Source organism: Sinocyclocheilus rhinocerous, unplaced genomic scaffold, assembly GCF_001515625.1.
Source record: "Sinocyclocheilus rhinocerous isolate Xijiao unplaced genomic scaffold, SAMN03320098_v1.1 scaffold3595, whole genome shotgun sequence".
Classification (NCBI taxonomy): domain Eukaryota; kingdom Metazoa; phylum Chordata; class Actinopteri; order Cypriniformes; family Cyprinidae; genus Sinocyclocheilus; species Sinocyclocheilus rhinocerous.
In genome coordinates this window covers 383,352-399,341 of record NW_015664998.1, presented here as the reverse complement: position 1 = coordinate 399,341, position 15,990 = coordinate 383,352, and the positions used below count along the sequence as shown (strand labels likewise).

Sequence of the window (15,990 nt, the reverse complement as noted above, 5' to 3'; positions counted from 1 at the left end):
ATATATATATATATATATATATATATATATATAAGGTAAATGTAAATTAATAATTTAACTATAAATATATTATTAACTATAATAATAATTATTTTTTTATTATTTAAACAAATCTTTATTTCTGCTACTCAATACATAAAGTAATATAAGAAAAGAATATAAACAGACTCACGAGCCAGCGCGAGCAGGAAGTCTCTTGTGCTGAACGCCACGGCTGCCCTCCACAAAAGCACTGGGAGGTTTGTGGTAGACTGAGGCCAGAGTACCAATGTGGCAGATAAGCTCCTCCAGCAGGGTGGGCTCAATCAGGTCCGTCTCCTCTGATATCAGAGGCTTCTCGGCCAGCACCACCTCTTTTGCCGCCACAGGGTCTGTGGAGAGCAGACGCCAGTAGATGTAGCCACGGTCACGCAAGTCAGGATTATCAGAATCCTACAAAGTTAAAGAGAGCAAAATACAGGGAAAGTGAGAACCCAATAGAGGGATTCATACACTGTTTATGATATGAGAGTATATCATCTTGGAGGAAGAAAGAGAAAATGAGGTGACTGGTTCTTTCCACAAAACCTCATCTGAAGGACAGGGTCTTGTGTAAATAATGCAAAACTCCTTCTGAGCACCAATTCATCTGTGTGATAAGATCAAGTGGTATGCCAGCAACACCCAGAGCAAAACAGCGGTGAGAGAATTAGATCTTGAGGCCATAAAACAGCACCTGGGATAAAGGAGGACATTTGGTATTCTGACAGAACCCTGGCGGCGAGTACAGCCTGTGGCACTGAACCTCAAAGTTAATAATGACAAGATTCAATCTCCGATCCCAGTCTGACAGCACAAGCTCACGGCTTCTCTGAATATTAATGAATATTAACACAGACACATACATGCTCCCTAGCTGATACACACAAACATTAAACTAGTCTGTCATCAACATTTTCAAGTTTCCAAAGGTACATAAAAACAAAGTAAATATAAACCATATTAATTAAGTGGTTTAATCCAAATCTACTGAAGAGACATGAATGATTGCTTTACATTGAAGGGGTGGTTCATTGCGATTTCACTTTTTTAACGTTAGTTAGTGTGTAATGTTGCTGTTTGAACATAAACAATATCTGCAAAGTTACAAAGCTGAAAGTTCAATGCAAACGGAGATATCAGAGGCTTCTCGGCCAGTCTTTTAAAATTCTGGCAGTTTAATGCCTACAAAAATAGCTGCTAGGGACTACAACAAGTTACTTCCCGGGTGCGTGACATCACAAACCCAGATAAACCCTGCCCTCGGGAAAAGGCAGCAAAGGGGGCGAGGCCATGCTGCGCTGCTTTAGAGAAGAGGAAGCGAAAACTAGAGGTGCACGTAAAAATCTATTCATATATGAATCGCGATTCTGTCTTCTAAGGATTCTAATGGATTCACAAGTTTCAAAATCAATGTTCTAAAGCAGCAGTTCTTAATACTGTTCTTCACGTCCCACTAAAGCCGTGCTTGCACAGGTTCTGCACGATCCTCTTCAATAATATCCTCTGCTTCTCAATCGGGCTCAAACTGATAAGCTATATTAACGATGCAGTTGTTTACAATACAACCGAGGTGAGGGGCGGGACGTTTAGAAGCGCGCTAGAGGCGGTTTAGCCAATCACAACACACTGGGCTAGCTAACCAATCAGAGCCCATTGCCTATTTCTGAGGGAGGGGCTTCATAAAAGAAGGACATGATCAGCCCGTTTCTCAGAGAAGGGATAGAGAGGTGTGGAATAATGGTAAATTATGTGAAAAATAATGCGTTTTTTTAAAAACGAAGCATAAACACATGTTAGACTGCACCCCATAAACACAATCAAGCCTAGAAAAAACCCAGTGAACCACCCCTTTAAGACTGGGTATTGACACAGATTTCACAAATCAATTCAAATCTGATTCACAAGCTCTTGATTTGTTAAGTTTAGACTGGGATATATATATGAGGTACAATGCATGTCAGTTTTTATAAAGGAAAATCTCTAATGCTGTAAACTATACAGGGAATCCTGTCAGTTGGTACATTACTAAAAAAATTAAGATCTAAATGAACAACAGATTCCAAATTAAATGGCTATTTATTTTTAGATATAATAATAAATACTCAAATAAAAAGTTTACACACATAAGGCAGTTTTAATATCAACTTTTTAATGAAAGGGCCTATAATTATGTTTCTACTCCAATTCGTTGTTGAAATATAATCATTGTAACTGTGGCTTTAGATTAGCAGTCGACCGATATTTGTTTTTTTGACAGCCGATGCCGATGCCGATATCTTGGAAAGCAGGGTGGCCGATGGCCGATATAATTTTATTTATAAAGTTTGTCGATCGCACGTCTCCAGTGAAGCTGAACTCTCCTCCTGTCCGCATTCAATTCACACGGACCGACCGTCACGCAGAGAACACGCGATCATGCATGATGCACACACACACTTCACAAGATCTCACAACTGGATCCGACTAAAGGCTTGTTCACACCGGGACGAATATCGTGCGCGATTATCGCCAACGTTTAACGCCTCGTGACTAAACAAAGGGCACCAATGTGAGTGTGCACACCGACGCGCAAAACGCGAGGCGTAAAAGCGTAATTTATGCAGATTTATAAATGATTCTCATTACGAATTTGGGAACATGTTTGTCGCACGTATCACATTGTCACATGCCTTTAAAAAAAATTCACAAAAATGTTACCGAGCAACTGACGAGTAACAGTTTTAGCACAGATTTTCCTCGACCTTTGGACTTTGAACCCTGGTGCCGCGAGCTCGTGCAGCGCTGTCATAATACATGCAATTCGAAAATATAACAGAAAATATAACATTCTGCAGTTTACTTACTATTCGTTTGAGGCTATTTCGCGATTTCAATCATCATACAGTAGCCTAACCACCAGCATCAGCCACCTCTTTTTCTCATCGGAGACATGTGATGCAGCACTAAACAGTCTCTCGCGGTCGGTGCTTCATGCTTGTAATGATTTCTGCGTCTTTCTCTGATAGTTTTAAATACTTTCACACTGCCGTCATGTTTGCTGCATTAGTGTATGCCTCTATTTGATTGCGTCACGTCATTCTTCGGTACATATTATTCGGCCTTTTCGCTTATTATTTCGGTTGCCGAACATTCGGTGCATCCCTAATTTTTACAAAGCTCATCGGTCTGAAAAGCAAGGTGTGCTCTGATTGGCCAGCTATCCAGTGTGTTGTGATTGTCCTCTTTTGGAAGGCCAAACAAAGTATTTTCGCTTTCGCCACTAAACACACAGCGTCTTCACAATATGGCGGCGGCGGTGGCAGCAACAATAGTTACGCCTTCTTTCTTTGCGTGAACATTTTGGGCGGTGTTATGCAAATCTTCCCACACAGTGATGTAGACATGTGGGGGCGTGTTTGAACGAGGCGTTTTAGGAAGGCGTGGACGAGTCTTAACTTTTATAAAGAATATCTCTTTGGGTTTGAAACTTTAGTCTTTGCAACTTTATGGATCTTATCTATTCACGAACAGCTTGTAACACTCCAAAGAGAAAGGAAAACTTGTAATCGCATCATATGACCCCTTTAAAATGGAGAGTGACTGAAATGGATTAATCATCGTCATCACCACCCTCCTTTATATGATGAATAGATTTTAATTAGGCTTTTATTTACACATAATTCACATTGAGCAACGCCCCTACATAGAACACATCAAATATGATAAACATAAGCTCAATCGTGCTTGCTTGGTGTGCCAGAACAAATTGTACTGGTTAGTGTGGACGCTCAAATGTGCTAGCTTAATGTGCTAGAACTTAATTGGTACTCATTTTTCAAGCAAGCACGTTTTGATCATTTTTGAACATCTGAAATTAACGGATATGCAGCGCTCTCTTTAACTAAAAAAAAACAAAACAAAAGGAATAAGGTGCCCTTATTTTGCAACACAGTAGCTTAACAGAAAAAACTTATTCTGATGATGTAAAAAAAAAAAACGTGTTAATAGCAATTAAATTCCTAAATGGCACAGAGGAAGGAAGCTAACATTAACAAATATATAAATGTTTAATAAATATAAACCTGTCATGAACCTGCTGTTTTGATCTGGTGCAGGGTTTCAAAACTCACAAGCCCACAAGCTCTAACCCAAATTGTTGGGGACCATCAGAATGCTTCACTATTTACATTGCATTATGACACAAATATGTACATATGCACATATATAATATAATAAAACGGAGCAGGTCATGTAGTCTAATAGGCTCACAGGAGCAGGACACTAATCCCTCTAACTCCTGATGCTTTTATAATCATCATCTTTTGCTTCCTGTTCACTTGACATTCATTTGAGACATTTTTACTAATTAGAAGTCTTCCATTTTGTGGTTTGTTTATCCTCTTATTGTCTGCCTGCAGCTACAAAAAGCAATTACAGCATTTTGCAGAAAAGAATAAGCATATCAGGGTAGAGATCTGCCATTTAAGGATGGCAACACCTCCAGAGAGTGCCCTTGAAGGTGTGAGCAAGTATAGGTGCAGTGTCATTTTCTCATTGAAACGTGTGCTTTGATACTCCCGTGTACTTGATACGTCCGTGTGGATATCTCACCTGTGTGGCGAGACTGAGCACTTGTTGCACCAGCTCCTGGGTCTCAGTGGGTTTCTTCAGGAACAACTTCACAATAGCTGTCAGCAACTGCAGTTGCACCTGAAAGAGAAGCGTGAAAAAAACATTAACACAGGGACAAATCCTGTAACATGATTTTCCAAGAGACAAGTTCATGTAAGTTTATTCCATTATTCACTAGGGTAGTATGGTATTATTGTAATGATACCAAAATTTCAGTAGTCATGACTAGAGGTCTACACGGAGGACCCGAGACCCGAGGACCCGGGACCCGACCCGGGATCCGTACGGGTTCGGGGCTATATTTTAAATGGTCAGCCAGTCCGGGTCGGGTCCCAATCTATTACTTCGGGTCCCGGTTAAACCGCATAAACACATTTCATTACACCAAATACACAAAATAATGTTCTTTTTAGCAGCATCATATGACCCCTTTAATAGCAATTTGCTGTGGAATATGTGCCAATCGGGTCCAGTATGGGTCTGTGTCTTCCCGGCCGGGTTCGGGTCCATCTTTCAAATAATTGATGGTCCGCGTCGGTTCCGGGTAGTACATTTTTGACCGTTCTCGGTTCTGCACGGGGCCGGGTCCAACTTTCAAAATAATAGACGGGTCTGGGTCGGTTTAGTGTAGCACATTTATGGGTCTCTTCGGGTTCGGGTGCGAATTTTTGGACCCGTGTAGACCTCTAGTCATGACCACTACCAGTGAAAGAGACCAATTTTGATATCACAGCAAAAAGTCATCCTATTACACAGTTATAGTTTTTCTTTATGCACATGGAAGCAACTTAATACGCTGCATGCATAACGCAAGTCTGCTTAATACAGCATTACTTATTTCACAAAGAGGGTTTTAATAAAGCAATTTGAATGGCACTTCACCTGTGTGCTCTCATCATGGAAGCCTTCCAGGAAGCTCTCCAGCAGCTCATCTGCATTGTCGATTCTCTCTGCGTACTCTCCCACAATCCAGATCATTGCTGCGCGTGCCTCGGGCTCATCAAGAGAGTCCAGGTTCTCACACAGAGTGGCAATCACGCTCTCATACCTGACAATACATTCAAGAAAAAACCAACAGTGAAGCAGCAAAATGGCATAGTGGGGGTAGGATGGGTTCAGTGAATCTTTATTGAATTCTTCTTCAACACATTTTATATGAAAGGCATGGCTGGACAGAGGCTGTGTCAGGACAATGAACCTCTAACATCTGGATAATGAACCTTAGCCAAACAGAAATAGGATGCAGTTTAGAGAGAGAAAGAGAAAAACAGCTTTAGTGACAAAGAGGTCAGAGAGAGGGGAAATTGTACAACACACACAGAGAAACCTACTTGTTGGGGTACTTGCGGAAGATGTCCTTGATGACCACAATGGCTTCCTGCACCACATAATTGACCTTGGTCTGAATGAGGTCAAGCAGTGTGCTGACACAACGCTCTGCTGATTGCTGTAACAGAGACAGGAGAGACAGAAAGAGAGATCAGCTGATCTGCTTAAGGATAAATGGCATCATCCAGAAATCAGTTAACCAAATAAGCAGTTGGCTTTTGTTTCACATCAGGTTGAACCATTTCATCAGGAGCGGTAAACTTTACAATTAAAATGAACACTCGTCAGACTGCCAGTGTTAATTAAGTTAATAATAATGTTATCCGAATCAAGGTCAGGCCAGCTCACCTCTACTTTAATAGCACAGCGGCCAATGGCTCGTACAGCTTTACGCACAAAGTCCACGTCCACTTCAGTGGCATATTCCTTCAGCTCAGCCAGCACCTACACCACCCAAACACACAGAAATTTAGCACAGACTCTCATAAGCATACATGACAAATGTTAATGTGATACACAGTGGGGTCCAAAAGTGAGTGATCAATAAATACAAACAATTAAATAACAATGAAAATGCTAAAAAAAAAAAAAAAAGAAGGAGAAAAGCTAAACAAATTTTAGGTATGAACTCTAAAAAGAATGAATTATACTTGATAGAAAGTCCCTTTAAATTGGTCATGACAAGAAACATTGTCGCATGACATTAAAAATTAGGCAGACCATAAATATATTTTGCTGCTGTCATTAATGCAAAAGAAGAACAAACCAAATACTCAGACATTCTCAAATTCATGCTGATTTGTTATTAACACTAGTATTTTCACTAGTAGTCTCAGACTTTTGGGCCCCACTGTATTCTGGGTAGTGTAACAGAAAAATGTATGAACATAAATGATCATGCAGAGATCATGTTTCACATTAGTGAAGTGTAGTTGTATATGTGGCGTTTCATTCACCTGAGCAATGTTGGCCTGAGACGCCAGGCGGATCATGATATCCAGCTTCTCCAGCTTGACATAGATTGGGTCATTATATTTCACAAAGAAAACCTTCATCTCATGCTTCAGAATTTCAGGGCTGGTAAAAACGCAGTATAAAAATGAAAAGTAAAAAATATTATAATTAAGTTTATTTACAAAAAAATATATATTTGTGCATTAATTTTTGAGAAAACCAAACCATCATCACTTAAAGCAGCACTATGTAACTTTTTCTGTGTTCAAAATTTGCTAAATGTATATAATGAGCGAGTACATTATGAATTCATCTTCCAAACCACGTTTTTGTCTGATTCCGAATCACTACGGTACACTTATAATAAGTACTTATATTTGGACTATTGTAGCCTGGTCGGGTCGTCACCGCTGCGGAGTAACACATACCTGCGTGAATCGCCATAGACATAAACTTAGAGAAGTAGCTCCAGTTGGAGTTCTGCCGCGGGATGTGTGCAGTTCTGTTTATTAACCGCTAGAGCGCCAAAAGTTACATAGTGCTGCTTTAATATAAACTAATTTATTTACCTTAGCTCTGCACCTACCGTTTCTGTACGATGAGGTTAATGTTTCTCAGGGCAACATACTGCAGTTCAGGTTCAGCTGAGAGCAGCGTGACCAACGGAGGAGCAAGTTTCTTCAGAAGAGTGCCGTAATAGTCTAGATCTTTAGGAAGCATCTCCATGAACTTCATCAGAACCTTCACGGCAGACAGAACCACGGCAGAGTTAGCGTGGGACAGCCGTGGAGTTACACGCTCACAGATACTGTGGGAGGAGAGAGAGAAACATGCTTCAACAAGGCAGAGGAAAAAAATCTTTAAGGTCAAAGACACGCTGTGTAGTGTAACATTGGCTGAATTAGGGCTGTTTAAAAATAAATAAATAAATAACACTGATGGTACAAATAACTGCAATCTACATTTGAACAATCCTATATTGTTTCTTAAAATCCCTAACTGAATCAACAGTGATTCAAAGCCAACTCTGATTTAATTAAACTCAGTTCAAGTAATCAATGTAAACAATAAGTCCAACACTAGATTAGCTTTATTAGTGAAGCTAGTGTCTATGTATTATGTAGACTTCATCAGAGAAACCATTTAGAGTGCACCCCACAGGAGTGATGAAATAACATTGCCCTCTGACCTCTGTGACTCGCGATCGTCACGGGGCATGTAGTTGGCCAGGCAGTCGAGGATGAAGATCTGGCCCCACTCGGTGCATTCATTAAGGGCTGTCAGGAGCTTATTAATTGTCTGAGGGTTCAGGTCCAGAAGGTTGCTGTTAGGATGAGACTCTGCTATCTCGGACAGAGCCGCTACTGCATTTGCTACCACCTAATGGAGGGGGAAAAAAAGAGGCGTTAAACTCAATACAGTGGTATTGTGTGTGAATGGTCTCGAGTTTCGCACAACAATAGCATGTAATTACACACCATGGAGACTAAGAGAGAGCTAAATGGCACTAGCAAGCCCACGGATGCCCTTAAAACAAATATAAGTGCATGTGCAAGTGAATTAGTGTGAGAACAAAATGCACTCAGGGATATTTATCTAAGTTCAGAGATTATTCTTTAGAATATTGCCAGCATCTAACCAGGACTTAGATTTTATATTCCTTTCACATGTTTTATCTTATTTGGCTAGTTGGGTTATGATGCCCTACCATGGGGTTGGAGTCGGAGATCAGGTCTTTCAGGGTGTCCAGGAAGCCCTGGTCTTCCACCAGCTGGGCGTTAATGTCATGCAGCTTGGCGACACAAACTGCAGCAGTCTTCCTTACGTAAGGGTCTTCGTCTTTCAGACACTTCCTTAGAGGTTCACACAGGTACTCCGTGATCTTGTCCACTCGGATGCAGCCCATGGTGCGCACAGCAAGGGCACGGATCAGAGGGTTTGGGTCCTCACAGTCCTGCAGGAAAGAACATATCACCAACACACATTAGCCCTAAAATACAGACATTTTCAAAAGTTTGGGGTCAGTAAGATTTTTTAAAATGTTTTAGAAAGAAAAATGTCCTATTATTAATGTTGAAGACTTGTATCTGGGTACCATTTAATATTTTTGTGAAAATACATTCACATATACACATTCACATATAAATATATTTACTGCAGGATTGTGTGATGGTTCCAAACAGCATTTTTTTTTTAAATAGAAAGATTTTGTGTAACATTATAAATGTTTTTACTGCCACTTTTGATCAATTTAATGCATCTTTTGATCGATTTATTTATTAGCTTATTTATATGTGTGCGTTCAAGTTTGTTGAATGTACATAAACATATGTCAAGCTATCAACTACTTTACAGAAAAACTAGCTAAGCTAAGTTGCAAAAATGCTACAAGCTACTACATATTTTCATAAATCAGGTTTTAGTTACACTGTGCAAAAACATGTTAAATAATGTCTGTGAAAATATCATTTGCACAGAAAAAGAACAATGAAAGTCAATGGAAAGTCTCCACCATGAAAAAAATGCTACTCCATTACTTGAAAGAAATTTTCTACTGAAAAATTGCATATTTTAAAAACTAGCAATGAAAAAAGTCAACTGAGAAAACTAACAGCTTTGCTGTTTGCAGCACCACTAAAGTCCAACACTGAAAGACCGAAAAAAAAATTTATAATACATGACAAAGATCCTAAGGGACTTGAAAACTTTTTGCTGTGTTTTCTAATTTGCTGCGATTGGCCTTATGGCCTAGTTGCCCTTCTTGCTTTAGTTTAGTTTAATGTAGTTTATTTTTTATTGAGCACATTTCTACTGCCACAAGAACAGCCGAAAGTGCTATACAGCACAATCAAGAAAACCAAACAAAAGTCAGTAACAAAACACAGCATCATAAAAAACACTGATATTTAGGTCTCTCTTAAATCAGACTCAAAAGCCAAGATATAAAAGTGCTTCCTCAAAGCCATTTTACAAGCGATCAGAGAGGGGGCAGAGCGGATGGCTAGCGGTTATTCCATAACCGAGATCCGGTTATTGAAAAAGCCCTATCACTTTAGTCTTCATCTTTAGGCATTCATAATGTGTCTCTCGTTCCATTCTCAGGTGTGTGGGAAGCCAGCAAAAACTCAATAGTGCTGATGGAGCAACTGCCATGCAGACTGTACCATCCTATAAAGACTTCCTTTTCTAGTACTCAGAGTACTTCACAGTCCGGAGCGCGGGTTTCATCTGTCTGAACGTCGGGGCTTGTTTTATAATCCATATACATTACAGTTTTTTGCATTGGAAAGTAAATGAATATCCAATAATCTATATCTATTGCCTGTGCAAACTGTAGGATAAAATATTTAAAATATGTCTTGCAATAAAGCTATTTGTCGTTTCACTGATGTCTGAACTCTACCTTCACAAAGGTGTTGACTGCCATAATGGCCATGTCTGGCTGGCTCTTGGCATAATTCATCAAGTACAGATAGACCAGCTTCTTCAGCTCCAGATTATCCGTCTGCATGCAGTTCACAACATCAGGAAACAGTGCACTGGGAACAAAAATATTAATATCAGAAATATAATACCATAAACTCATACTGTCCCAATGGAAATATACAGAGTAGCATATGAAAGAGTGAGCCATTCACACAAATGCTGCATATTTAACTGTAGAAAAACCATCAAGGTAAAAAATGGCTCATCTTACCTGACATCTTTTCCCACTGTCATAGACGCAATGACCTTCTTCACTGCCTCCTTCTTCTTCTCTTTCTTATCACTGTTGAGCTCTGCCTTCAGCTCAAAGATCTCCCCTGAAGGGTCCCACACACAACAATTTATAACTTTTAGATCACAAAACTAGAGCATGAAAATAATGTGCTTCCAGAAAAACAGTGCAAGTCTAGACAGCCAGTATTAGAGGAGTTGTTTGCCTTATGTATTAAAAGAGAAAACAACAATTCAATCATAATTCTGTGTAAAGTGTTCTTCATGGCTTTGACCAAGTAACGTGTGCAGCTCTATTTGCAGGTAAAATACTCTGTTCTGGCACAATCATGTGTCTGCAAGTGACTGTAGACTGCAGCTAAATAAGACTAAACAATATTAGACTCCATTAGTGTACTGTGGTCTGCAGAAACAGAGCAGGAATATGTAGCAAAGGGCTAAATGCTGATCGATTTAACAGTATTTAAATGTGTAATGGTGCGGTGCAATTGATGATCTGCATTGGCCAGAACAGACACAGTAAATGTTTAAATCTCTTTTACATAAAGAGATACACTAATCCCAAAACAGCTGCATCTTAAAAAAAAATAAACATCAGAAAACATCAGACCTTTCTTGGTAGTGGTGAAATACTTGGAGTCTGTCATCTTGGATCCCAAGCCTCGGTTCTCCTGTAGAAGAAAAATAAGGTTTCTAAGCCCATAAGAAAAGTGTGGAAGAGAATAAAGGGAGGTAGAATACTGAAAATGTGCAAGCACAGGGGAATAAGAGGAAGTCGAGTCCCTGTCCTGCTGATATCTTCCCTGATGTTTCTTACAGATTGTGGAGTGGGGAAAACGTTGCACAAAAACACATTGTTAAAGCTTCATGTTCTCTTTCTGTCAGCAAATTAGATTGTCTATGTGCAGTGATTGTCCTCTCATCCTATCTAAATCTTCTGTGAAGAGTTTCCCATTTCCTGTTATTGAACATTAGACTCTCGCCATCACATGAAAGGTCTTTTAAGAGGAAGAGAAATATTAGGATACAACAGTATTTCACTTGATTCAGCCTATCAAGAATCCATTTATTAGGTCAACAAACAGTAAAACCGTAATATTGTGAAATATTATGACAATTTAAAAAACTGTTTTCTATTCTGAATATATTGTAATAAAATTGTATGTAATTTATTTCTGTGATGCAAAGCTGAACTTTCAGCAGCCATTACTCAAGTCTTCAGTGTCACATGATCCTTTAGAAATGCTTAAATATTTTTTATTATTATCAATGTTGAAAAAACTTGTGCTGCTTAATATTTCTGTTGAAATGCATAATACATTTTTTCAGGATTTTTGATTAATAGGAAGTTCCAAAGAACAGTATTTATTTGAAAAAAAAATTTGTAACATTGTGTAAGTCTCTACTGTTACTTTTGATCAATCCTTGCTGAATAAAAGTGTTTATTTCTTTCAAAAAAAAAAAACACTATTACTGACCACAAAACTTTTAAAAACGTATGTATGTATATGTGTGTGTGTTCTTCTTCTCTTTCTTATCACTGTTGAGCTCTGCCTTCAGCTCAAAGATCTCCCCTGAAGGGTCCCACACACAACAATTTATAACTTTTAGATCACAAAACTAGAGCATGAAAATAATGTGCTTCCAGAAAAACAGTGCAAGTCTAGACAGCCAGTATTAGAGGAGTTGTTTGCCTTATGTATTAAAAGAGAAAACAACAATTCAATCATAATTCTGTGTAAAGTGTTCTTCATGGCTTTGACCAAGTAACGTGTGCAGCTCTATTTGCAGGTAAAATACTCTGTTCTGGCACAATCATGTGTCTGCAAGTGACTGTAGACTGCAGCTAAATAAGACTAAACAATATTAGACTCCATTAGTGTACTGTGGTCTGCAGAAACAGAGCAGGAATATGTAGCAAAGGGCTAAATGCTGATCGATTTAACAGTATTTAAATGTGTAATGGTGCGGTGCAATTGATGATCTGCATTGGCCAGAACAGACACAGTAAATGTTTAAATCTCTTTTACATAAAGAGATACACTAATCCCAAAACAGCTGCATCTTAAAAAAAAATAAACATCAGAAAACATCAGACCTTTCTTGGTAGTGGTGAAATACTTGGAGTCTGTCATCTTGGATCCCAAGCCTCGGTTCTCCTGTAGAAGAAAAATAAGGTTTCTAAGCCCATAAGAAAAGTGTGGAAGAGAATAAAGGGAGGTAGAATACTGAAAATGTGCAAGCACAGGGGAATAAGAGGAAGTCGAGTCCCTGTCCTGCTGATATCTTCCCTGATGTTTCTTACAGATTGTGGAGTGGGGAAAACGTTGCACAAAAACACATTGTTAAAGCTTCATGTTCTCTTTCTGTCAGCAAATTAGATTGTCTATGTGCAGTGATTGTCCTCTCATCCTATCTAAATCTTCTGTGAAGAGTTTCCCATTTCCTGTTATTGAACATTAGACTCTCGCCATCACATGAAAGGTCTTTTAAGAGGAAGAGAAATATTAGGATACAACAGTATTTCCCTTGATTCAGCCTATCAAGAATCCATTTATTAGGTCAACAAACAGTAAAACCGTAATATTGTGAAATATTATGACAATTTAAAAAACTGTTTTCTATTCTGAATATATTGTAATAAAATTGTATGTAATTTATTTCTGTGATGCAAAGCTGAACTTTCAGCAGCCATTACTCAAGTCTTCAGTGTCACATGATCCTTTAGAAATGCTTAAATATTTTTTATTATTATCAATGTTGAAAAAACTTGTGCTGCTTAATATTTCTGTTGAAATGCATAATACATTTTTTCAGGATTTTTGATTAATAGGAAGTTCCAAAGAACAGTATTTATTTGAAAAAAAAATTTGTAACATTGTGTAAGTCTCTACTGTTACTTTTGATCAATCCTTGCTGAATAAAAGTGTTTATTTCTTTCAAAAAAAAAAAACACTATTACTGACCACAAAACTTTTAAAAACGTATGTATGTATATGTGTGTGTGTATATATGTGTGTGTGTGTATGTGTATATATATATATATATATATATACACACATACATATTTATTTTAAATAGTACTTGTGGAAAAAAAAGAGCTTATTTTATATTGAATGGGTCAATTCACAGGGCTAACATGTTAAGATCATAAGATCATGACCAGTTGAATACTACTGACTTTATCTTGTTAACTCTGCATTATTGGACACTTTTGCTTACGCAATAAATTAAACTTGGCTAACTGCAAGCAGTGTATTTCTACAGTGACATGGGTAACTGAAAATGGTTCCACATTCACCCACTATTTGTCTAAGTCCAAGACGAATGCCATATTGGCAAAAAAGAAAAAGTGTGACAGTGCTACGTTACCTCATTTCACACTTCAATTAAACTCAACTTCAAAAATGATATAGTTTGAAATTAAGATTAAGGGGACAAAAACAGCCATGTGCTATTTCTTCTTCTCCTTTCTTCTTCCCTTATTATGTAACAACACGAGGCATTTTCAATAAAGAAGCTGCAGAATTATGATCTGTGTGCATGAATGAATTGTGTATCCCTGTTGAGCATTTCCATACAAACTATATTATGATCATCCATGAAACAGCACTTGTCAGTTAATGTTCACACCCGTCTAAATGGCCTCGAAGAATGACTAACAATACTTACACAGACAGTAATTTAGTAAGGCAACATTACCAGTCCACTATCTCTCCACATGCATAAATAATTGATCAAGGTCTGCTTGTGGTATTTCATTACCGAACATACCAAAATCACTACAATATCATTACACCCCTTCGGAAAAAAATGCACCATGTTAACTACATGTTAACTACAATTGCAATAATAATTAGCAAAAATACTGTTCTTTTGAACGTTCTATTCACCAAAGAATTCTGAAAAAATGCATCATGGTTTCCACCGTATTATTAAGCAAACATTTTTTAACATTTAATAATAATAATAATAATAATAATAATAATAATAAGTAAGGATATGACACTGAAGCCTGGAGTATATGTGTGTGTGTGTGTATGTCAAGTCAAGTCAAGTCACCTTTATTTATATAGCGCAAATTATTTTTTCATTTCTTTTATGTAAAGCACTTTGAATTACCATTGTGTATGAAAAGTGCTATATAAATAAACTTGCCTTGCCTTGCCTAATCACGCGGGTCAAAAGTAAGGAGAGATAACTGACAAAGATTTTGGAGTATTTGCTCCTCAACAGATCCCGAGCTCACTGACAAATATCTTTTATCGTAATATGTGCTCGCTTTACACAGTGTGCGTGCGATCGCGAAATTGAAAGTGAAAGTGAACTGCGAGCGCTCATTCACATATTGATAGCGGTGCCCTGATGTGCGAAAATAATATACAATATTAGAATGTTTGCGGGAGCGGACACAAAAATCGCGTGAGTGGATGGGAGCATGCGGTAATGGTAATAAGTTCAGCGAGAGCGGTATCAACAAGCCCCATGCTATCACGCAGCGGCGCAGTCAGTCAGTGAGCGCTGTAACAGTCACATCTGGCAGGATTTCATAAATAAACTACAAAGAACCCCACTATTCGGACAAATATACATAATGAAAAGAAGATACAAAATGTAATACCTTGGAAAATGGCATTTAAGACTTTTTAATACTTAAGGGCCTTAATTTTATCTAAATCAACTTTTAATACTTTTTAAGACCCCGCGGACACCCTGCTCCATTACATATCTTTGTCACGCATTTCTTTTATGTAAAGCACTTTGAATTACCATTGTGTATGAAAAGTGCTATATAAATAAACTTGCCTTGCCTTGCCTAATCACGCGGGTCAAAAGTAAGGAGAGATAACTGACAAAGATTTTGGAGTATTTGCTCCTCAACAGATCCCGAGCTCACTGACAAATATCTTTTATCGTAATATGTGCTCGCTTTACACAGTGTGCGTGCGATCGCGAAATTGAAAGTGAAAGTGAACTGCGAGCGCTCATTCACATATTGATAGCGGTGCCCTGATGTGCGAAAATAATATACAATATTAGAATGTTTGCGGGAGCGGACACAAAAATCGCGTGAGTGGATGGGAGCATGCGGTAATGGTAATAAGTTCAGCGAGAGCGGTATCAACAAGCCCCATGCTATCACGCAGCGGCGCAGTCAGTCAGTGAGCGCTGTAACAGTCACATCTGGCAGGATTTCATAAATAAACTACAAAGAACCCCACTATTCGGACAAATATACATAATGAAAAGAAGATACAAAATGTAATACCTTGGAAAATGGCATTTAAGACTTTTTAATACTTATTAAGGGCCTTAATTTTATCTAAATTGATTTATCAACTTTTAATACTTTTTAAG

General features: G+C 38.3%; 1 protein-coding gene across 1 annotated transcript in view; it reads right to left on the bottom strand.

Moving 5' to 3' along the window:
• The window catches only part of LOC107730709 (AP-1 complex subunit beta-1-like), a 41,378-nt gene that overhangs the window by 24,089 nt on the left and 1,299 nt on the right, over positions 1-15,990 (bottom strand). The window contains exons 2-13 of the mRNA XM_016541589.1: positions 12,731-12,791; positions 10,613-10,718; positions 10,319-10,454; positions 8,624-8,869; positions 8,105-8,295; positions 7,502-7,723; positions 6,918-7,038; positions 6,310-6,405; positions 5,964-6,079; positions 5,515-5,680; positions 4,612-4,710; positions 173-432 (exon numbers count right to left, since the gene is read on the bottom strand). Coding sequence (XP_016397075.1) covers positions 173-432; positions 4,612-4,710; positions 5,515-5,680; positions 5,964-6,079; positions 6,310-6,405; positions 6,918-7,038; positions 7,502-7,723; positions 8,105-8,295; positions 8,624-8,869; positions 10,319-10,454; positions 10,613-10,718; positions 12,731-12,791 — 1,820 coding nt within the window. The remainder of the gene's footprint in view (positions 1-172; positions 433-4,611; positions 4,711-5,514; positions 5,681-5,963; positions 6,080-6,309; positions 6,406-6,917; positions 7,039-7,501; positions 7,724-8,104; positions 8,296-8,623; positions 8,870-10,318; positions 10,455-10,612; positions 10,719-12,730; positions 12,792-15,990) is intronic.